The 25052-nt window shown below is 38.1% G+C and overlaps 1 protein-coding gene across 5 annotated transcripts in view; it reads right to left on the bottom strand.

Moving 5' to 3' along the window:
• Positions 1-357: 357 nt before the first annotated feature.
• Positions 358-25052, bottom strand: part of Tasor2 (transcription activation suppressor family member 2) — a 46651-nt gene continuing 21956 nt past the window's right edge. For 4 of the 5 annotated variants that reach the window (XM_028769898.1, XM_028769899.1, XM_028769900.1 and 1 more), the window contains exons 11-20: positions 23538-23780; positions 18379-19249; positions 16397-16838; positions 7968-11642; positions 5190-5315; positions 4388-4541; positions 3630-3735; positions 2097-2278; positions 1534-1648; positions 358-1028 (exon numbers count right to left, since the gene is read on the bottom strand). In XM_028769898.1, coding sequence (XP_028625731.1) covers positions 1025-1028; positions 1534-1648; positions 2097-2278; positions 3630-3735; positions 4388-4541; positions 5190-5315; positions 7968-11642; positions 16397-16838; positions 18379-19249; positions 23538-23780 — 5918 coding nt within the window. In that variant the 3' untranslated portion in view covers positions 358-1024. The remainder of the gene's footprint in view (positions 1029-1533; positions 1649-2096; positions 2279-3629; positions 3736-4387; positions 4542-5189; positions 5316-7967; positions 11643-16396; positions 16839-18378; positions 19250-23537; positions 23781-25052) is intronic. The other variant, XM_028769902.1, reaches the window with a different exon arrangement.

Here is a 25052-nt window from a genome sequence, read left to right as displayed (position 1 = left end):
GTACAAGAAGCAACCTGTGTTAGTTTCATGGTTTGCGTGTAGTCCCCCACAGCGGGGAAGGTATAGTAGTCATAAGAGGTTAACATGCTCACATAGGTATGGGTCAGAAAGCAAAGATCACTAAGATTGCCATTATCCTGGTCGTTTCCTTCTTTGTGACCTTAACTCTGCTGTCCATATTGAGAGCAAGTTAATGCTTTCCTTTCTGCACCATTCATAGCTTTAGGAAGCAAAGACCAAGAGTTACTAAAGGGCAATAAGGTATAACCAAAGGGCTATATAGTAGGATTCTTCCTTAAAGGCATCCTGGTGATGGCCTAAACCTTGCTAAGACATTGCACACAGACTACAAATGACTGTATTTTCAGTGTCTTTATTAAAAAAAAAGCAAAAACATAAAACAACAAAAAAACCCCAAACTAGGTATAAAGCCTTTGTTCCAAATAGTATACAAATGGTTTTTTTGTTTGTATTTTAAAGATTTAAGAAATTTCTAATATCATAAATAAAGGATTTCTTCCTCAATTGATTTTTTGTAGTGCAGCATTAAAAAACCCAAGTGTAAAAGTGTAGAAATTTGTCATTATGAAAAAAACGTTTTTGTCTACGTAGTGTTCCTTATGTAACAGCAAACAACCATTACAGATTGATACTTTCTACAATGTGGTAAAACCTCTGAAACATGCACATGTTCATAAGCCTCTGACCACACGCAAAAACAGCTATTTGTCAAAATAGACTTGGCTTTAGCCACATAAATGTGAGAGTCTCAAGCTTTAATATTTAGCTCAATTAATAGTTTTGAGTGCAATGTGTTTTGGTTGAAAATTTACAATATTCAACATTATAACCCAAAGCTAATGGCAACTATCGTCTATGATGAAATGAGACATCACAGCAAAGTATGAGAAACAAAACATTGATTATTCAAATGAGAGTTGCTTGTATGTATTTGGAGTTTTTTAGACACAGGAAAACATGAATTTCTTGTTGGCATACTCCATGTCTAGTCTCAACTCCAAAATCACCTGTAGGAACACAAAATTGGTAAGAAAATGACCAAGGAATACAACTGGGACAACTCTACCTAGTGGGAAAGGCCTATGCATCATACATTATACTGTTGACCATGTCAACCCAGACTGGTGGCAAGTGACATCACTGGAAAATAAAGCTGGCTGATTAATCTTATCTGATAATCACAGAAGTGACAGGAATTCTACTCATAGGCAAAAGTGAAATTTTACATTTTTTTTTTTTTTTGGTTTTTCGAGACAGGGTTTCTCTGTGTAGTCCTGGCTGTCCTGGAACTCACTCTGTAGACCAGGCTGGCCTTGAACTCAGAAATCCACCTGCCTCTGCCTCTGCCTCTGCCTCTGCCTCCCAAGTGCTGGGATTAAAGGCGTGCGTGGCACTGCCCAGCTGAAATTTTACAATTCAAAGAGCAGTTTTTAACCGCATTCTTTCCCTCAGTGGCAGTGTCTGTTGCCAATAACTCCAGTTTTCAAAGGGAGTTTTACAAAAAGTTCTTACCAATAGCTACTCCTAAATGGAGCTGCTATCTTTTGTATATTTTCAGTGAAGTAGTTTACATCTGTAACAAGGATTCCATTATTTTCAAAGATTTCTGTGGAGATTGTGGGCTTGTCTGTAAAGGAAGGAAAAAAAAGAACCTATGACAAAAGGCCAGGATTTTTCATTTTGTTCAAGGTAGCAGAATTCATTAAAGTGAGAAGAGAAATAAAGATTTCAGGGCAGCAGCACGGGTGGAAGGGACATAAGCAACAACTGAACCAGCTTCAGAAAACCAGGCAGTCCAGCTAAGACTCAAGATGTGATAAGAACGTGCATGTGTAGGATCTGATATGATAATGTTAATTAGAAGAATGTTAGAGAAACTTTTGAATGTTAGAGAAACACTTTGGCAAGCATCCTCTGGACTAACAAAGCATTTGTCAAACATGCTACCCTACTAGCTATGGGTGCCATTCATATGTATCTAAGGCATTCAATAACTAATTAGGAAGTATACTTCTACAGCTGTCCTGGGTTAGCATTATCTAAGGAATGAAAGTTAGAATTTAGCTTATATTTACCTGTTAGGAAGACAGCAAACCTGGCACTGATATGTTGAATTTGCAGGTTTAACAAACATTTCAAAATTTCAGCTTTTGTTGATGACGGAGAATCACAGTTGTGATAATGAAGTAATTCGATGATACTTACACTCTGATATGACTTTAGAATTAAATTCTTTTTATGTGCAATTGAATCTACCCTGGAATATACAAAGAAATGTTAATAGCTTTTCTTGCTTAAAAAAATTCATTTTAAATTGTATATCTGAGGTCACGTGAGAAGGTGCATGCGTGAATGCAGGTGCTCTGAGAGTCCAGAAAAGGGTGTCTGCTTCCCTGGATCTAGATTTAGAAGCAGTTTGGGCCATCCAATGAGTTACATGCTGGGAACTGAATTTGGGTCATCTCTCTTAACTACAGAACCATCTCTGTCTTTCATTTTAAGTAGTTGTGTTAAAACACTTGGTCAGTAAGCCTGTGCTTTTTTCTTGATGTTCTTGTATTCACTGTCCTGACTAGCTGCCTCTAAACAATATACAATAATGACACCTTTGAAAATACAGATTGTAACCTTGGGCCTCATTCCAAGGCAGAGTCAAGACCCATGTAGCTACTGCCACTTCAACTGTATGCTGGCAACTTGAAAGTTCTCAGGCAGTCACACAAACACAACCACTTTCTCACTAGTCTTAGTGGACTTTTCCACTAATTATAAGTAAACCAACCAATCTTTCCTAGGAGTTGGGGAAAGAATGTCTTGCTCCACAGTTCAGGTTGGCCTTCAGTTTGAGATTTCCCTTTGCTTTGCCCATAGTGCTGAGATCACAAAGTGTGCTGCCCATGCCCGATAGCAACAATCAAAATTAATTTTCTTTAAAAAAAAAAAATTGTCTTGATGCCAGGGATATGTGGTGGAGTCAGCAAAGAACCTGCTGGGTAAGCATGAGTACGGGAGTGTAGATCCCCAGCATCCACAGAAAATGCCGGGTGTCATAGCACACATGTGTAACTCCAATCCTGTGGGGTGAAGACAGGCTCCCTGGCCAAGCAACCAGCCTAGTCCAATAGATGAGTTCCATGGTCAATGTGACCTCTTAAAATGTAAGTTGGACAATTACAGAAGACACCTGATGTAGACCAAGCTCCATGCACATGAGTTGGCAACCTACACAAACATACTACACACATACAATAAATCACTGCTTTAGATTAAGCTGACTTGCCTCCTGTTTAAATCTGTTAAACCCTGACAACTCAATACATGAGTAAGTATCCACAAAAAGCACTAGCACCAAGATCATTGTTCACCATATCTCTGCAGCTGATGGCAGCAAAGCCTGACTTAACTGTGGGTGTTTTCAATCCTGACTCTAAATACTTTTTACTGAATACTCTACTATAAAAACCAAATCCCCAAGCTAATCAGCAGGCACAGACTTTAGGAACATGACACCCATGCTAACACTACTTCATGGCTGTGGTGCTTGAGTTACACTAAGCACATCAAACATTGGAACCAAGGTATTCTGCACTTTCTCCATACACACTTACCTGACCTCTTCCTTGAGCTTTTTATTTTCTCTGTAGTGAAGCAGCCACTTCCATCTGCCGTTTTCATTTAATTTTTCTAGGATTTTGAGAATTTTCTTCAGTTGAACTATAGAGTAAGTTCAGCAAGAGATGTGTCTTAGTTTTTGTTGCAAGGTCCATTACCACTTATGAACTACCAGACCCTTGTCTCCACCTTTCATGGCTGGACAACACCAGTGACTACAAACTAGTTCTATCTGGTCATGCTATAATGGCAAAGATCATTTTATAGCATGATGAATGCATGTAGCCACTAGGGAACAGAGACTGTCACCACTTCTTCAGACTCATTGCAGCACAGAACAGCAGTCATCAGGAAGACAAATGACCACAATGCTAGCATGTATGTGAGGAAGAGAACTTTCAGTGTGGGAGGATGTGGAATCTGAACGGATAATTTAATACTTGGTCTAAATTTCTCTGCAAACTCTAGAAGTATAGTTCCCAGATGAACCAGCTATAATAAGCCTAGGTTATATATGCAAGGCCTTGGTATCTGGCTTGTGCATACATGCTTATTGGGCTCTGTTCACAATAGCTACGAACTAGAATTGACATAAATGTCCATCGATTGAATTACTACATTAAAAGCATGTAGTGCAGCAACTGGCACAAATTAAGCCCTCAATATATAGTAAATTATTATTTTTTGATGAAACAGTGTTTGTGTCACTGGGAGATGAGAAACTGACCTAACGAATTCAAAGTTAAAGACTAACCTAATGTTAAACTTTCTAGTATGACATCATCTGATACCACAAAGCCGCCAGATCGAAATAGTTCTTGGTAGGTGTCATTCAGAATGTCTTCAGGGCTGTCCACTCCAGCAAAGATGACACTGGGAAAATGCTTTAGCTTCAGTAGAGAAGGAATCTGTTATGACATAAAAGGACTTCCATGAGGAAAGGCACATGCAGGCAACAATTAACATTCCCATGGATTTCAAGGACCATGAACAGCTTACCAAGACCACAAAGAGTAGTTCTGACCTTCTCGTGAGTGGCCATTAATTCATCAAAATTAATTAAAAAGAGAATGCTAGAAAGAGTTCATGAGAGAACATGACTGAAGTTCAGAGGACCTATAAATAGCTAGGTTATACAAACTCATTCTGTTTCCAGTTCGCCTGTGGTGCCAAAACCACCAGGCTCATGTCACTGCCTACTGACAATAGAAATCTGCACCTATTCAGTGTCCACAAATTGCTTCTTGGGACAAGCAATTATTTGTCAATTAGTAAGTAAATATTACATAAGTCCTTTTAAAGCATATTTTGCTTACAGTCAGACATCAAGTACATCTTTTCATAATTCCCCCTCAGTTAATACACTTTATCAGCCTGCCCTACAGAACCTGGGTGATTCTGTAGTATACCACACTGTACTCTCACAGAGTATCTTCCCACTAAAAAAAATCAATGTCAGCTATACCCCTACATAGAATAGCAACAATGACCCATGATATTACAGAACAATGTCAGTGTCTAGAACACGTCTCCTTATTGTGAGACTACAAACTTACTTGATGCAAATGTGAAATCATGTCTTCATTTTTAATGATAACTAATAGTGTCTCATTTTCTCTGTGAAAAGCTTGACAGAAATCCAGAAGTTCAATTTCTGTATGGCCTCCTTTCTTTAGAATGCTCTGAAAGATTTACAAACAGCTGTTACTTAAAAACGATACTTGTACAGAACTTTTTGTTTCTGTAGACAAAAAGTCTCTCTGTATAACCTTGGCTTTTCTGGAATGCACTATGTAGATCAGGCTGGCCTCAAATTCAGAGATCTAGCTGTTTCTGCCTCCCAAGTGCTGGGATTAAAGGTATGTGCCACCATGCCCAGGTACAACTATTTTTATATTTTACTAAAATCAAGCCACCAGTTGGGCATGGTGATGCATATATTCTTGGCACTTGGTAGACTAAGAAAGAATTTTGAGTTCTAGGCCAGCCTCAGCTACTTAGTAACACATCTCAATAGGAAGCGAACAAAAATATTTAACAATATGTTAAAAAAAAAGCAAATCCTATTTCTAAGGCAACACAAGTAGCTACTGGTCTTATTACTAAATAAACACACATAATTATGAACTGGATTTCAGTTTTTAGTTAAAAAATTATGTTTTTGTGTATATATGTAAATGAGTGCGCACACACACATGCCATGGACAACATGTAGAGGTCAGGTGGTAACTTTCAGGATTTGGTTCACTCCTACCATGTGGGTCCTGGGGCTCAAACTCAGGTTGTCAGGTATAGTGTCCAGTCCCTTTTCTTACTGAGCAATCTCAACAGCCTAAGCATGAAGTTTATTTTAATGATAAAGCAGTTTATAAAATATCAAAGGCTGCTTTAAAGAAAAAAGATCCAAAATAATACACATACATGAAGTTTCACATTCAAGAGAGAGAGACTGGACAGGTTTGCTAGGTGTTTACATAATGCTGTTAATTTTTAATACATAGCTAGAAATTTAGCAACATACCAGGCATTCCTTTATTACTAATGAGAACCAACTTGAAGCATCAATTGTTCCTTGGCTGTTCATATCTGAATAAAAGAGTGATGCACTTAAGAGTACACATTTATAAGGAACTACATGTTCTGACAGGTTAGCACTTTACCTCACAGAGCGGCTCCTTGTGAAGCCTAATTGGGAAGGCTGAATGTGCAATATGAAAGAACCTCATCCCCACCCTCCCTTATGCCTCTGCAGGAAGGATTATGGCTTGCCACTGGACACCGCAACTGTACTTCACATGCAGTCAGAACGTTTATTGTCTTTGTGATGTATTACTCTGTCTGTCTTGGATCTTCAAACAGGTGAACATTTGACTGTTTTATTATCACTCAAAAGGAAAAGTATAATTTTTGATCAAGTTCTTTAAGTCTACTGACATACTTAAGATTGATCTTTCACTGTTTGCAGATCCTCATCTTACAAACAGTCCTGTATCCCACCACTAAAAAATAGTCTACAACTTGCCAGAATTAGTCAGGATATGTTTCCAAGCTTATAGAAAGAACTCTGTGCTGTGAGATAGGCTCACCCTGTAGCCAGGCTTCAAATCCTCGGTGATTCTCCCATCTCAGCCATCCAACTGCTAGGATTTATAGGAGTCGGCCACCACACTCAACACATACTGTGGTCTTGAATGCATATTATTCTCAAGTTAATTTAAGTACACATTTCCTCACTTAAAAGTAGTACCTCTGTACAAGCATGTTACTCTTTATTATAAACAGTGGTGTGGTGAAATACTATCAGTATTTTCAAACCATCCAACTGCCCATGGACAGTTATGAGTTTACTGGGTGGGTGCTGGGAACCAACTCCAGGTCCTCTGCAAGAACAGCCAAGTATTATTAACTGCTGGGCCATCTGTACGATCCCTGCTAACATCTTTTAAAAAGTATTAGTGAGTCCCTTCCTAGCATGGCTCTTTCATGTGTCTCCAAATGCATCTTTTGACAGTAAACTATGTCCAGTGGTGCTGACCAGCCTCTGTCTTCAGGCTATGCAAGCTGGGTTCTTACCTTTTGTTCTCTGCTGCCCCATATTTTTCTCTGCATCACTAAGCCCTTTATAGGATATATCTGAATTAGTATAAATATTACTTTTCATAAAATGTTACCATAGTAGACATGCTTTCGTTTCAGAAGTTATTACTTACTTTCCTCAAGTGTATCATCAAAGAAAAAATCATTTGGTATGTGAATTGTGTATAAATGAGTGTGGGTGCCAAAGTTGATACTCAGGTGTCTTTATTGATCGCCACCATTTTGATATAGGGTTTTCCACCAAACCTAGAGCTAATCTATTTAACTAGAATGGCTGGCCAGCAAGCCCCAGGAATTCACAAGTGTTTGGATTACAGGCTATGTACACAGCTTTTTGTATGAGCACTGTGATCAGGCCTTCATATGCTTGTATGGCCCACATTTTACTACTGACTGAGCCATCATCATAGTCCTGGAATATAATTTTTCTTTTAAAAATTTGAATGGTAAGGTAAGAATGTGGTCATTGAAAACTAAAATAACCATGGTCAAAGTCTGACATGGGGAGGCCAGCATTTGTTTTGATTCACCATTAGCTTTTCACTTTTGCCCTTTTGGAATTTCTGTTCCATTTGAGTTATTAACAATACCTGCCATGTAGTACACAGATAAGAACAGAGATTAAAAACTAAACATCACATCCCATACCATTTCCTTTTAAGCCCAAACTTCTAAGTTTATTACTTCTAAAATAAACTAAAATGAGAAGATAGTATAGAGTTAAGCTAGTACTTTACCTTTGTCCTTAAAAAGAATGACTTATCTTCTGTTTCAACGAGGTAGAACCAGAAAGGGCTCTTACAAGCCTCTCTCACAACTCCTTTTAGTTTGACATGCAGAGTGGCACACAAGTCTGTGATCACATCTTTGTAAGATACCGACTGTTTTGGCTGGTATGTCTCCTGGGACACAGCTTCTGCAGAAGCTACATTTAATTCTTTATCTTGGGAAACAACTTGGTTGCTATTCATCATTATCTTATTAAATTCAGCGTATTCATTTAGAATAAGTGAAATATCATTTCTAGATTCTTTTAAAGTACTGTTGTATTTCAGTTTATTGAGGTGGAATGGAACAGTCTGAATTCTTTCACAATTTTTAAGATTTCTACTTTGACTACATTTTTCCTTCCAAAAAGAGGAAGAGCTGTCTAGACCGCTGGGTGAGTAGCCTCTTCTGTGATGACTCTGCTGTCTGGTGCCTGAGTGCACAACTGTCACCAGAATGGGGCTTCTGCTCTTGGGTGGAAGATGTAGACCTGAGGCCTCAGATGTTTGTGTGGAGGGGGAAGTTCCAATCGAGATTTGGATGAGTGATTCCTTAGGTAAGATGTTGTTGGAAGGGGAAGATTGCTGAGAATCTTCCTTCTTTATTATTTGTTTTAGCTTATGGTCAAAACGCAAGTACTCTAGGTCTAATGTATTCTGAGTAAGGTCATCTGTCACATGCCAGGTGCTAGTCCAGGAGCTGAGAAGGTTGCAGTTTGCACTCCTATGCCTCTTCAGGCTATGCAACCTTCTTGTAGTATCTTTGAACTCTTTTGTTATAGTAAAGTTAGCATAAGTCTTGGGGATACCATGGGAATCTGGGATCTGGATGTAGTGTGGCATACACTTACTATTTGGTGAGATTGGACGTAGTTCCGTTTCCTGGTTTCCGGGTGGGATGTGTGTCTCGAGTGCTGAAATTTTGCTAGAGCAGGCCGAGGTGTCATCACTGTTGTTTAAACTTGTAAAAGAGTCACAGCTATCTTTTACAGCATCTGTTGGGGTTGCATGATTACCTCTCAAATTCTCCACATCAAACTTGCAGTTTTTACAATCAAGAGAATCCTGAACACAGTCTCCAGAACATGGTCCACAGCACATGGAAGCATTTACATTTATCTCTGTATCCCTGCTTAGTGTTTCAGCATCTGCCTTGGTTTCATGTCCCATGCTAGGGCTTTCACTGAAAGTATGTTCTTTGTAGACACCACAAACAGAGTCAACAAATTCTGGGACAAAGGAAGCAGAAGGCTCTTCACTGATACTTTCACTGAAGTCTACTGTATTTTGGCAAGAATGAGCATTTTGGGAGAAAACATCATCATTCAAGATCTCTACTTCACATATCTCGTCCTGCAGCACACGAATTGTTTTTTGTTCATCTTTTGTAGACATGGAGTTAGACTGAAGGCCAGTAGCATTGAGATCCAATCTTTCATCATGTAATTCAGTTCCAATATTCTTAAGTAAGCTGGCCATTCTGACTACTGGTATTTCCTGTGTTTGAAACCCTGGCTCTACACTTACTGGTTTTGTATAATAGGTGCACTGAGCACTGTCAGAGGAAGAAACAAACTTTGAGACTTCTGGATGAAAGTATGTCTGAACATCAGTATTGTCAATGGAGGCAGAGTTCACTGCCCCAGCCTGCATATTACTATCAGCTTCTGTTTTTACATCGCTGTCACAGACATTTTTCTTAATGGTTTCAGAACTAGTCTGTTTTAATGACATATTCACTATTCCACTTGTGGTTATAGAAACCAATGTTTCAGTCAAAGATTTATTTTCAATAACTTTTCTAGGACAACATGAGGGTACACTAGACTCAAAAACAAGGTGTTTTATGTCCGTGTTTCTGTTCTCCATACAATCTGCCTCCAACGAATTTCCTGATTTTACATGTTTCTCAAGAGGCTTAAAACTGGCAGGCGAGATAGGCTTATTTAACTCTGTATCATAGCACTGTACCTTTTCTAAGAAAGATAAATTCTCATTATGCTCACTCAGGACACTGACGTCAGTTACTTTACCAGGCACAGTAACTCTGCCTTCTACTTCTGCATCAGCTGAGAGCTGTACTTGTACTTGAGCTAACTTATCTTGTCCTTTTGGACTCTTAGGACCAACAAGACTTTCTTTTTCTGGTATATCTCCTGACTTAATCTCGGAGAATTTGTTAGTTTTCTCAGACTGTGAACCACAGAGTTTTAAACAACATGGCGATGATTGTCTGTCTCCAGTCTGTACTATGGGATCAGGACTTGCAGCTGGTGTCACTTCTATTAGAGGGCCAAAGGGAAAGTCTGAGGTGACATTAACTTTCTCTGCAACCTCAGGGGAACAATTTTTTAATAGTTCTCTGGATTCCACAGGATACAGTGACATACAGGTAGCTGTATTTGTTTCTTTTTTTATGAGTCTCTCCTGTTCTGGTTCAACCATTTCTTCAGATCTACTCTGTTGTCCTTCATTTGCTACTTGGGCCCCCTGCAATTGTTCAACTTCACCAGCTGCTATCTCCTCACTGGGGCTTGTAGGTGGTGATACTGTTAGAGTTAGATCAATACCAGCATCTTCCCCTGACAACTCCATGCTAACCTCTTCCCTATTCAGTGAGAGATCAGTTTGTTTAGGAAATATTGAACTAAATGTTTGCAAAATCTTTTCTTGGTTTAGACTACTGTTGTCACTATTGATTATTTCTGAAGAGCCACCTGCTACATCACTTATCGCTGGAATACAGTTAGGGGACTGTTGTTCCCTCAAGGTAACAGAGGTTGATGAGACTACTTTAACTTGCGATGGTTCTAGAATCTCATCTAAAGATATGCTCAAGCCATTCTGAGTCTTTAAAGAGGCATCTAGTGAGTACTTTGTTTTATCACTGGGTAACGAATAACTAGAACTTTTAACTAATGAGAGTGCCTCCATTATCAATCCTTCATCAGCTGATGATGTCAGAGGAGGAATCTCTTTCTGTAATAGACACAGGCTCTCAGGAGGTGTTTCTTTTTTTATTGAAGAGGCAGAAAGGCACTTACTATCTTTATACTCTGTCATGGCAAGAGAAGGAATGTCTCTAAGACTTTGTGTTTGTACCTTTTCTGATGCAGACACAGGATACTGAATACTCAAGGCAGGGGAAACTTGTTTAATCAGCTCGGTATTAAAGTCTGTAGGTTTGTTGTCAGTTGTATTTACTTCTGTATGTATTGGTACATTGGCATTTTTTTCAAAAGCAAGAGTAACTGGCTCAAGATTAACCATCATACACTCCACATTATCATCCCTCCTTTCCATGGAGGGCTGACTTTTGTTATTTATGAGGCTGCTATGCTGGATAACATCCTGTACAGCACCTGTTTTTATCGGCAGTGATGGGTGACAAGTATCAACTTTGTTCTCAAGGTTGTTGAACACAGACTTCTGACACATCGACTCACTGCCGGCCCCATCGTAAGCTGTGGTTAAGGTGGCTTGTGTGACAGAGTCATTATAAGAAACCATCTTTGTGCTCTGACAGGTTTTATCTTCACTGGGAATACAAGTTCCATTATTTTGGCCACTTATAACACCAGAAAGCACAACATTAGAAGTCTCTAATTTATCTGATAATTCTTGTTTGACTTTACCTTCAGTTACCTGAAATGACAAAAAATTTTTTTAAAAAAAATAGTTCAACAGATTAAGAAAAATTACATATATGAAAAATGCCAAGGGTTTTGTTTTTTGAGTCTTAATATCTAAGAAATCACCAAATCTGTCCCATTAGGAATGTGTTGTTTCATTTTTTTGTGGTACAAAGTTTGAACTTAGGACCTTGTATACATTAAGTGAGCACTCTACCACTTAGCTAGCTTGTGGGGGTAGTGGCATATCCCTGTAATTCCAGCATTCAGAGGGCGGAATCAGTTCAAGGTACCTGGCTATAAAGTAAAAAAACAAAGAAACAAGCAAGCATTTAAAAACAAAAGAAAAACAAATAAACAAACATCAGAGACCAGAATTCTATACTTTATTAAACCAGCCAACTAGATCTTAAATGTGCTAGGTGTAGTGGTGAGTACCTGTAACACTTGGCAGGCAGGCAGGCAGGCAGGCAGGCAGGCAGGCAGGCAGGCAGGCAGGCAGGGATCTCTGTGAGCTGGAGGCCAGCCAGGTCGGCACAGACCTTCTTAAAATATAAACATGCATACACACATCCTACTCCCAAATTTAAATGTCCCATCTATCATTTAATAAATGGAGCATTAAGCCAAGCAGTGGTGGTGCACATCTTTAATCCCAGCACTTGGGAGGCAGAGGCAGGTGGATTTCTGAGTTCGAGGCCAGCCTGGTCTACAGAGTGAGTCCAGGACAGCCAGGGCTATACAGAGAAACCCTGTCTCAAAAACAAACAAATAAACAACAATAACAACAACAACAAAAACCCAAAAAATAAAAACAAAAAAAAAAAAAACCCAAAACAAACATTTGCTGTTAGTCAAAAGATAACATTTAAAGCCAAAACTAATGTTTTCTTCTTAAACAGTAATTTCCAACTACACTATACAACTTGACATCTGGAACTTTCTCACAAGATAGTAAATAATTACTATCCCATGTACTCTAAATAACTGATCCTTTAAGTAAGGGTATGGGTCCCTCTAAAATTTTTAAGTATCTTTGCTTAAAGCTGGAGAAAATTATTTTTCACTTTACTGCTTCTTATTCTACAAAACAATGGAAAATTCATCAATATGACTTCATATGATAAAAGGATTGAGTTAAACAGTATTAAATGGAACTTAGATTAAGTATCAGCAGGACATCTCAGAACAACTCTGATAAGAAAATTGTTTTGAGCCGGGCGGTGGTGGCGCACGCCTTTAATCCCAGCACTTGGGAGGCAGAGGCAGGCGGATTTCTGAGTTTGAGAGTTCGAGGCTAGCCTGGTCTACAGAGTGAGTTCCAGGACAGCCAGGGCTACTTTGAGAAACCCTTTCTCGAAAAACCAAAAAAAAAAAAAAAAAAACCCCAAAAAAAAAAAAAAAAAGAAAATTGTTTTGATAAGTCTCCAAATGATCTTGTCTAGACCTTGAAAAACAAGAACCAACACAATTTACTACAGGTGTCAATATTTGGAGCACCATGCTCACAGACTGCCATGTCTAGCAGCATATGGTGGAAGTGAAGATTTGTTTTAAATATCATAAAAGCATTTCTGTCTCAACCAAAGAGATAGCAACTTGAGTAATCAGGAACTATGATGTCAGTTTTAAAAGGACAATTTTGGAAAAAAAAAAAAAAGTCTTGGTGACAAGAAACCTGCGAACTTTCTTGCAGTTCTCCCAATGACACCATGCCTGCAAGTATCCAACCAAAATTCTGAAATATACCATCCCTCTTAAAGAAATGCTGTGACAATCGATATATTATTACATATATATCTAAATATATATTTAACAAATATATATTTAACTACAGGTACAATGGAATATTCCTAAAATAACATCTATTTAAAAATTGGCCAAGTAGACACCTAACCACAAAAAACATGCTATTGGCTTCTAGTGCCTTTTATCTTAAAATATTCTTTACACCACTATGTGTCTACTTATGGAACACGGGAAGGCTATAGTTCAGTCACATGCTTTTCATATGTAGGCATAGTACCCAAGAAAGAGCACTACCCCACCTCACCCTCAAAATTCTTAGAAGCTGGAGCAACTATCATCTGAAAATCTGAAACCCAGAATGCTCTGATATGAAAGCCCTCTAAGTGCTGACATATTTAAGTTTTGTATATTAAACTATCCCAAGTTTGGAGTTTCAGACAGTGATGGTCAATGAGTAAAGTCTGAGAAGTATTCTACAACCTGAACTTTTCTCAATATTTAACCAGAATATACTAAAGATTATTAAAAACTATTCATTTTAATTATTTTATTTTTCTCACCAACTGGTAAACTTGCTAGTAAACAGAATGTTTTTCATAAGCATTTTGAGTATTTTACTTAATATTTAAACTTTAAAAAATATGTATTTTGGACATATTCAGCCCTTAGCCACCCCCCAACCCCTTTTTTGGTTTTTCTCAGACAGGGTTTCTCTGTGTAGCCTTGGCTGTCTGGAACTCACTCTGTTGACCAGGGTGGCCTCGAACTCAGAAATCAGCCTGCCTCTGCCTCCCAAGTGCTGGGATTAAAGGCATGCGCCACACTGCCTGGCTCCCTTCCCCCTTTCAAGATAAGATCACATATAGCTGAGGCAGGCTTTGAACTCCTAATCCTACTGTCTTTACATAGTGCCGGGATTACAGGCTTGCCCCATGCCTGGTTTACACTTCATTTAAAAAAAAAAAATAAAATTATTATTATTCCTTTTGTTAAGGTTCATGTATGGAGGTCAGAAGATAACTTCTAAAGAGTTGGTGTGCTTTCCACAGAGGGTTCCAGGATCAAAGTTAGGTTGTGGGACTTAGATGGCAAGTATTTTTACCTGGTGAGCAATCTTACTTAGCCTTCTTTATATTCTATTTTATGTTAAAAAAAAAATCACTCCTAATATTAAGACTGGTAATTGTCTCATTAAATTATTTCTGTCAAATCAGGGAGTGGTGGCACATGCTTTTATCCTAGCACTTGGAAAAGAGGGGTAGGGGTAGGGGCAGGTAGATCTCTGAGTTTAGGGCCAGCCTGTTCTACAGAGCGAGTTCCTGGATAGCCAGGTCTACACAGAGAAACCATGTCTCAGAAAAATCAACAACAAAAACAATTTCTGTCTTAACAAAAAGGCACATCATAAGAAACTAGTATAAACCTATGTGATAACTGAAATCTGCGTAAGTATTTTGTTATTCTAACATATAGTTGCTCTTAATCAAATTGTATTTATATCCTTGAAAACAGACAAAATTTCTGAACCTCATTTTCAGGAAAAAAAAAAAAAGTTACTTATGTAGAAAATATTCATCGATGTGCATATAACTACATCCAAAGATACTGACACAGAAACAAACAGATTGTTTGGATCTGAATATTGGTTTTGCAATTTATAATGTGACTTTAGACAATTTCTTTAGTCCCAGTCTCTTCATTACAGTTTAGTAAGTAAGCTAACAGCTCTTTTATTTATTCATTCACTTATTTATCTATTTAATTTGTGTGTGTGTGTGTGTGCGCGTGCTCACGCACCAAGAGTATGGTGGAAGAGGGTGCTCTTTTTTTTTTTTTGGTTTTTCGAGACAGGGTTTCTCTGTGTAGCACTGGCTGTCCTGGAACTCACTCTGTAGACCAGGCTGGCCTCGAACTCAGAAATCCGCCTGTCTCTGCCTCCCAAGTGCTGGGATTAAAGGCATGCGCCACCATCGCCCCGCTGAAGAGGGTGCTCTTATCCACTGAATCATCTCTCCAGCCCAAGCTAACAGTTTGCACTTTACTTGCTTTGTTTCAGAGTTAACTGAGTTTCTGTGAGTGACTATTTGGTATACAGTGCTACAGATATGTTAACTTTGCTAACAATGATGGCCACTTGAAGATACTCACCTTCCTAGGTTCATTCTTGACCGTTCAAGTCTCTCACTGACTGCATATATGGCAACAATCTACCCAATGTGAGAACAAGCTCTGTAGGTGCCGTTCGAGCTCTGTGAAGTTATTCTAGACTAAACCTAGGCCATGAGCTTTAGAAAATTTTTGTTACCACTTCCTTATTTATGATAGATAAAATGTGGATTATTTGGCCTGGCTGATGGTGAAGGAGTAAAACAAAGTGTTCTCTCCAAAGCACTACTAATATTACTAACATTTAATACTTAATATCTAGGCAAACCATAAGTTATCTGTGTGTGTTCCTATGGTGCATGTGTGTGTGGGTCAAGGGTCAATCTTGGTTGCTGTTCTTCAGGTTTTACTCACCTTGTATTTTCTCTTCCTGTCTTGGAGCTCACTGAATATGCTAGGGTCAGTAAGCCCCATTGATTAATCTATCTCTATCCTCTGCCTATTCCCCTAGTGCTGGGGTTATAGACGCACACAGTACCATGCCTGGGACACAGGCGCTACAAATTTGAACTCAGGTCCATATATTTGCAAAACAAGCCATTTATCCACTAAACTAGTCCCCTAGTTAGTCACATCTCTTAAAACAAGTTCAGAGTTAAGTACTGTGCCCCAAATTATAATACTAGTAAGTGACAAGCTGGGTTCCTACATATCTGATTCCTCTCTCTTAAACCTAGCTGTGGATGATGAAAGGAACACTTTATAAAGACTAAGTTTTGGGAATTAAAATACTTTACTTAGCTGAAAGACCCATTTTTTTTCCTGAAATAATACCTTGTTTTGAATACATTTACATATAAAATGGAAAATCATCAAACAAGATCAATACCGGCAGTTAAAATAGCATCTCACCTCAGTATTACAAGAATAGATGAAATTCTGGTTTCCTGAAGTATCCAGGTGACACTCCCCTGTAAATACTTCTTTCTGGTCATTCTGTACACAGAGTTCCAAGTCTCTGGTAGTTGGTGGATTAATGAAAGGAAGCACGCAGTTAGGTCCCGGAAAGGTCATACTGGTGGCATGACCAATGTGTGTTTCCTTAGTCTCCAACAGAGGGTCTATAGACCCTCCAACAGAGGGTCTTTCCACATTGGAAAACTCCTCAATTTCACTGTGATCCAAAGATTCTAAAGACCTATTTATGCATACATATTTTGCTGGGTTTTTGTGTTCTACTACCTTTCGAGGTGACCTGATGGCTTTGTTCTTTTTGCTGTAGAACAGAGCTACCCATATATGAAGTAAAAGCTTCACGTCTTCCATATTTTCAGGCAAATCAGTATTCCAGGGTCTGAGATGTTAAAGAAAATGCAAAAAATAATGCTACTTTTAGTTCATTATCATAAACAAGCTCCTCTATCAATAATTTCTGTGCTCATTTTTGTTTTAAAAATTACAAATATGAAACAATAAGAGTTAATTTAACGAATAATTATGAAGTATAACCCATTCACTTTAAAGAAAAGAAAACCAAGGACCACGAACATTAAGTAACTTGTTTCAAATCACAAAACTTATATGAAGAACAGTTGAGTCTCTTGATTCTTGGTCTAGCATTTGTCTTTCCTACCACCCAAACGCACTCTGGAGACAGCCTGTCTATTGTGGTACTAATGGTTCTTGCAACTCTCCAGATTCTTATCACTTTAGTTTGGCTGAGAATGGCTAGTTCACTTAGTTTTCATTTTTGTCTCTTACAATAGTTAGAAAAGTATGATGATTAGAATATTCTCTGGACAATGTAGTAAAAACTATATTATTTTCAGATTTTAGTTCTAAATAGTGTTGTGAAACTATAAGGAAAGATACAAAACATTTCTGGCCTTAGGGAAAAGACAGCAGACAGCTGAAGTGGGCTGAACTGGAGTTAAGAAAACTGCAGAGTTATACAGGAATCAGACTAATTAGGAAGTCAACTACCTGGTGAACACATGCAAGGAAAGAAATCTGGTAATGTGGAATGTCATTTACTTAATATAAAATGATTTACAAATGCTGAATGACATTCCGTAGTGTTAATTCTTCTTGTTAACAATAATGGCTACCATTTATTATGGCAGGCAAGTCACTGCAAAAGCCTGGTAATATATTAATAACCCTCAAGACACAGCTTCCATTAAACCCATACTCAGAAACCACTATCCAGACTAATCTACCACTGACATCTTGAAGCTTGTGATATAAACCCCAGAATGCACCAGAATCTGCAGCTCAGTGAGATTTCTAAATGAGCTGTATATACAATGGACTGGGAATCACTGCCTAGAAGCACATACTTATTCCAGGTTACAAGAGGCAATAATTAAGAAGGCCATTTTAATTAATTTAATCTCTAGAAACCTGTAGTGCTAATAAATCCATTACTGTTGCCGTGATTCATCTTCTTTGTTTTGTTTTTTATGACAGGGTTTCCCTTGTCGCCCTGGCTGTTCTGGAACTACTCTGTAGATGAGGCTGTCCTTGAAATCAAAAAGATCCACTTGCCTCTACTTCCAAGGTGATGGGATTAACGATGTGTGCTACCACCACCTTCTTAGGGAAAACTTATAGAATCATTCATTCATTTAAAATAATTCACTCCTATTTATTAACAAACATTGTAAATGAAAATCCATTTACAAGATTAAATTTATTTAAAAGTTCTCCATGTGATCATCAACAATGGCTAAATCTGTCATTGTCAACTCTCAGTAAACACACACTTGACACTGTATAATTTATACAATTATACTATTATACTTTATACTATTTTATCCTTCCCCAAAGTCAGCCATTAGTCTTACATCTTATCACAGCTGTCAACAAAAACCTGTATCCCTTGTAGTACTTACCCATGTAATGCTCTCACAACAGTTTTCTCCAATGGGTTGCTGGTATATTTGCTATCTAAGCTGAATACATACTCTCCTTCACATTTGAAAGTAATCTTAAAGGAGCCGTCACAACTAAGAACAGTATGAGAACAAAAAAACTCTTTAAGGCTCGAAGATATAAACAGACTTTTGCGCTTAGTCAATGAATCTTCAGAATGCTTTTGTAGAGGGGAGGTGTTCTGTAGATGCCGAAATGGCATGACCTTTCCTATAGGTGTTCCAGCTTCAGGGCCTTTTGTCCCATTCTTTACAAAAGCAGGGCTTGGTAGCTTTCTCTGATGCAGATGTTTCTTTGACTGCTCAGCAAGGAGCAAGGCATAGGAATGTTCCACAACAACAGAGTTTTGACTTGCATCTGAGAATTCTCGAGCTTCTTCATGGGACGCTGGCTGGGCAACAGCAAGGGGCTGAGCACAAGGTACCGAGTTTTCTTCTTGACTATGAGTTAAGTCTGACTGTGAACTAATCTCATTAGAGTATGGTTTAGGTAGTAGTACAGCTTTTTGACTTTTAACTCCCTTATGATATTCATGGTCAGAGGCACCATGCAATGAATTTTCTTTAGTGAGTAAAACATTGTTTTGTGGCAATTCAGAGAAGCAAGGAAGGTTCCTGAGCTTACAAGATGGTATAGAAGCAGCAGCAGAACTTAATGCCAGATCAGCTAACATATTTAGGGCTTGGGAGTCACAGCCAGTAATTGAGTGTTCAGGAGGATCTTTAGGAATTACCGCAATACTTTCTTGTTGAGATGTATTTGGGTTAAGTTCATCTTTTGGACCATCTGATGAAATTTCTGATTGAAGATGTAAAGCAATTGCTTTTTCCGCTTCAGAATAAAACACAAAAGGACAGATGTAATGTTCTTCTTAGAATAACCTGCATATTCCTATATCTTAAGTGAAAATTAACAGTCAATTCAACAGATTTATGAAAAGATAGAAAAACAAAACACCAGAGTCTGTCTACAGTGTGCTTACAAATAGTTAAAATCTGATGTATTATATAGTTTGCTAGCACAATTTCTCAGAAATCATTTCCCAAAAACCAACTACGTTCAAAATAGAGATGTTTAGCTTTATAATGATAGGTAAAAAACATTAGAAGCACTCTCCCAATAGTTTTCTTTCTGTAATAAGATGTTTGTCCCTATCAAAAAAATTACATTCTCCAATGGTTTGCAAGGCATCCTCTATACACTAATCTTTCTTTTCTTTTCTTTCTTTCTTTCTTTCTTTTTTTTTTTTGTTTTTTGTTTTTCAAGACAGGGTTTCTCTGTCTCTGCCTCTGCCTCCCAAGTGCTGGGATTAAAGGCGTGTGCCACCACTGCTCAGCCACTAACCTTTCTTAAATGCTGTTATTATAAAAAACAAAGTTCACAACTATACTATATAGGAATTCCGTTTGCAGACAAATGGATGTAGAGAAAAGCCAAATGAAGTCTTTATCATCAATCATAGGAGGTGTGAAATGAATCAACAACCTGCCTATATAAGGGCAGTTTATACATGTAATTAATTATTGCATTTAAGGAGTGAAAAACCTCTGGCCTATCATGTAGCATTTAGAATGAAAAGTGTTGGAGGAAAAACTAATCAAACACAGCTTAGTTGTTTAAAATAAAAAATCTAAGAGACTTAGGGCAGAAAAGAGTCTAAAGCAGAGAATTTTCTTGATGGCTCTCTAGATACACTGGAAAACACTGAACTCGGGCAGTGGTGGCGCATGTCTTTAATCTCAGCACTTGGGAGGCAGAGGCAGAGGCAGGCAGATTTCTGAGTTCAAGGCCAGCCTGGTCTACAGAGTGAGTTCCAGGACAGCCAGGACTACACAGAGAAACCCTGTCTCGAAAAAAAAAAAAAAGGAAACACTGAATTTATTTTATGACCTAATGTACTTAACTGACACTGATTTTGGTCTACTTCTGCTAACATCATAGTTTCCATATACTCATCCATTTCTTATACAGAATAAAACCTGTAAGCTATGGCTAGTGTGATAATGACTACTGATGATAAGAAAAGTAGTATAAGAATGTATTATTTAAAATAATTATTGACTTGTTACAGATTCTCAATCAATTAAAAATATAACAACCGGGGTGAGAAAGATGGTTAAAGGTTAAGAAGAGATTATCTGCTCTTCCTAAAGGACATGGGTTCAAATCTAAGCACCTATATGGAACTCCAGTACCAGGAGATCTGATGCCCTTTTCTGTCCTCACTGAGTATCAGGCATGCATGTAATACACACACATGTATGTAGACAAAACACTTAAACTCATAAAAAATTTAAGAACATAATGATAATCTGTCTTTGACAAAGATAATAATACTGCCAAGTGATAACTCAGGAAGCAAAAAACTGTATCATAAACTTTTAAAAGGACAGAAAAGGAATAGTCAAAGGAAAAAAAAAAACCTGACTTCAAGATTTATTTTATTCAAAAGTTAAAATACTATAGATCAGCAATTTTCAAATTTGACCCAGCCCAGTCATATTTCACCAGGCTTTTATTTTTTGTTTGTTTGGGGTTTTTGAGCAGTTTTTTTTCTTTTTCCATGTAGCCCTGGTTGTCCTAGAACTTGTTCTGTAGATCAGGCTGGCCTTGAACTCACAGAGTCTATTCGCCTCTGCTTCCAGAATGTTGGGAATAAAGGCATGAGCCATCATGCCAGGCTCCCCTGGCTTCCCAAACATTAATAAAGAAAACAGATTAGAACACGTGATAAAAAAATGGAGGAATAGGGCTGGAGAGATGGCTCAGTGATTAAGAGCACTGGCTGCTCTTCCAGAGGTCCTGAGTTCAATTCCCAGCAACCACATGGTGGCTCACAACCATCTGTAATGGGATCCGATGCCCTCTTCTGGTGTGTCTGAAGAGAGCAATAGTGTACTCACATACAATAAATAAATCTTTTTTTAAAAAAATGGAGGAATAACATTGTCTAAAAGGCAGTAAGTGTATATTCTGTTTATAAACTCAGTTATCAAATGATTAGAAGAGAATGAATTAAATTCTATGTTATTATGAACATAAGAATTAAGCTGGGCAGTGGTGGCGCATGCCTTTAATCCCAGCACTTGGGAGGCAAAGGCAGGCAGACTTCTGAGTTCGAGGCCAGCCTGGTCTACAGAGTGCGTTCTAGGACAGCCAGGACTACACAGAGAAACAGTCTCGGAAAAAACCTTAACTTAACAAAACAAAACAAAACAACAACAACAAAACAAAACAAAAAAGAATTAGAGATTTGTGAGGATCAAAGCATAAGAAAATGTCTATGAAGGAAGAACTCTGCTGGACAAAACCAGGAAGAACTGCAGTGAAAATACAGAGACTAACCAAACAACGAGAAGCCACAGGAGAAGACTGCATCATAAATTCCCTTCAGAAACAAGGAGAGAAATCAAATTTGCATTCCTATGCACTTTAGAAGGACAGGATAAACATTTGGCTTTGTTGTTTTAACTTTTGGCTCAGGATAAGCATTTTCAATCAAGAAACATAGAAGAATTTAGACATACTAAAGCTCATCTATAATCCTGCCACTCCAAGAGAAGTCTTGTGCTGAATTTCATCTGTAAGATAGAAAAAAATGGCCAGTAGTGGTGGCATATGCCTTTAATCCCAGCACTCAGAAGGCAGAGGCAGAAAGATCTCTGAGTTCAAGATCAGCTGGTTTATAGAGCAAGTTCCAGGATAGCCAGGGCTCCATTGAAAAACTCAAAACCCCCCATCCCCAAAATAATAAATCATTAAGACACACATGCACGGAGTAACGGGTGAGGGAGAAAGTAGGATTACTGAAATAAGACAGAATATTATATACAATATACAAAGATGAAAGAATCAAGTTTCCTTGTTAAAACAGAGGACATACTAACAGGACTCAATATCAAAAATGGAGTGTTGCTAGTAAGACTTTGGAGTTGCCAAGATGGCCAGTAGGGTAAAGGTGCTTGGCTGACAAACTGTTTACCTGGAACCTATACTGTGGAGAGAACTGACTACTGTCTGACTACTCTGACCTCTACAAGGGCTTTATGGCAGCTACACACACACACACACACACACAAATGGAAAACAATTTACAACTTGGAAGAAGAAACACATTACATACAAAGAGTAAAATTAAGAGAAATATTCCTAAGGGTAAGATGTTTTATGTTCAGTTGTTATCAAGGTTAAACTGGAGGTGACAACTGTACTTTCTGATAAAGAAGTAATTTCTATGGCTGGAGAAATGGCTCTGCAGTTAAGGGTGCTGACTGCAATTCCAGAGGTCCTGAGTTCAATTCCCAGCAACTACATGGTGGCTCACAGTCATCTGTAATGGATGTGATGCCCTCTTCTGGTGTGTCTGAAGAGCTACACTGTACTCATGTACATAAAATAAATCTTAAAAAAAGAAAAAATGAAGTAATTTCTAGCAGGTGGAAATATAGGACTAACACAGTCAGCGTTTAGCTTATGTACATAAGTTTAACAAAAGTAAAATACCTTAAAATTCTATCTTTTAAAGAAATAGTTTTGATTACTACTTATATTTATTTTCAGATACCCTTACAGCCTTTTCTAACTGATTATAAAACACTAGCAGATGCTTGCAAGCATATTTAGTCATAAATAAGGATGTTTATACTTTAACTTAAAAACATTCATGTTCAGCCTTTGAAATTAGAGGCTACTGTCTGAATCTTAGTTTTCTAAATTACTTAAAAAGAATTATATGTAGTTTGCTCAAAACTGTCAACAATCTAGAATAATGCATTTGGTGTAAAAGGTAGCGATTTAATTTTAAGTTACTTTACTTTTCTATCTTAGAAACAGAGCTAGGGATAGCTCAGTGGTTCAAAGCACGTGTTGCTCTGGCAGAGAATTGGAGTTCAGTTTCTAGCACCCACATGATGGCTCACACATATCACTAATTCTAGTTCTAGGGGATCAGACCCCTTCCTCTGGCCCTCACAAGCAATACATGCACATGGTGCATAGACATACATGCAGGTAAAACATTTATATACATAAATCTAAAACTTATAAGAAAAAAGAAACCAAATTATTTGCATTATGATGTATTTCGATTGCTATTATATATTCCAAGAGCGTTTCTTACCAGTTTGGAGCTGCTTTCTGATTTTGGTATTTCGACGGCCTCTTCCTACATTTACCTTCCGTTTTTGTGGAGACTTTTTCATGGGTGGCTTAGGCCGTGATGCAATTCTACCCGGAGACTTCTCTTGCTTCTTTGCCCTTTTAGCATTTGTAGGTACTGAAACATCTTTAGATATAGAAGCTTCTTGTTTTTTTCTTTCTATTCTGGTTTTCTGTACAATTTGTGCAGTCAGCACTTCTGCACCTTACGCAGAAAAGACAAGACAGTTTTAAGTGTATGTGTGTGGGTGACCCAGAAACTTATCAGTATAATCTTTCTCTTTATTTTCTTGCGGGGGGTGGGGGGGAGGTGTAAATAATAATAGGAAATAGATTAGAGAGTTCTGGGATACCATTAAATGGGATACCATTTAAAAAATAAAGTACAAGCCGGGCAGTGGTGGCGCACGCCTTTAATCCCAGCACTTGGGAGGCAGAGGCAGGCGGATTTCTGAGTTCGAGGCCAGCCTGATCTACAGAGTGAGTTCCAGGACAGCCCGGGCTATAAAGAGAAACCCTGTCTCAAAAAAAAAAAAAACCAGAAAAAAAAAAAAAAAAAAAATAAAGTACAAGGCAAGGAAATGACTAATGGTTAAACCACAGGGTCTAACTTAACACTCAGATCTTGGTGGTAGTATATTCTATACACTTCTTTTTTTAGGCATTAACATTTCCAAATTAAAAACAGAAAACCAACCAAAGGTTGGCAAACATTTTCCGTCAAGGAAATCTCTGCCTTAAATTTTCCAACTCTTCTTATAGAGTGCCAGAGCCACAGATGATAGATGTATGTATGAATGGGAACCTTAAGTATATAGTGTGTTGACCCCTTTGCTTAGGAGCGCTCATAAAAAATACTATAGTTCCTTAGTTTTGGAGAAAATATAATAAACATAACTTGAGATGATACTATATAAGTCATATAGTTGGCTTTACTGACTAAAGTGTATCTGTTAATAAATGGTAAAGAAGGAGAGCTGGCATACTAGTCCTGGATTCCCAGCACCTGGATAACAGATAGCTCAAAATGGCTTTGAATTCCATCTCAGAGTCAGGGGTGGAGGTGGGAAGTGTCCAGAGCCTGATGTCATCTTCGGGTTTCTGTGGACACTACTCCCAATTAAATAAGAATTCTAAATAACTTTGAAAATTGATTCTCAATTTTAAGGGATACCAAAGCCACACATGAAGTTCTTTCAGTTTGTTTCTAGGCCACAACATACTCCATTTTAGCAGTTTATACAATTCAGGTGATCCTTTAAAAACTGCTAACACAAGCTGGGAGAGATGGCACAAGTCTTTAATACCAGTGCACAGGAGGCAGAGGCAGCCTGTGTTTGAGGCCAGCCTGTTCTACAAAGAGAGTTCCAGGACAGCAAAACCCTGTCTAAAAGGACAAACAAACAAACAACAACAACAAAACCACAAAAAAACCAAACCAAACCAAACCAAACCAAACCAAACCAAACCAAACCAA

The sequence above is a fragment of the Grammomys surdaster genome, unplaced genomic scaffold, assembly GCF_004785775.1.
Source record: "Grammomys surdaster isolate TR1022 unplaced genomic scaffold, NIH_TR_1.0 194, whole genome shotgun sequence".
NCBI classification, from domain to species: Eukaryota; Metazoa; Chordata; class Mammalia; order Rodentia; family Muridae; genus Grammomys; species Grammomys surdaster.
The sequence above is the reverse complement of the archived record's forward strand: the minus strand, read 5'-3'. Positions and strand labels throughout refer to the sequence as shown.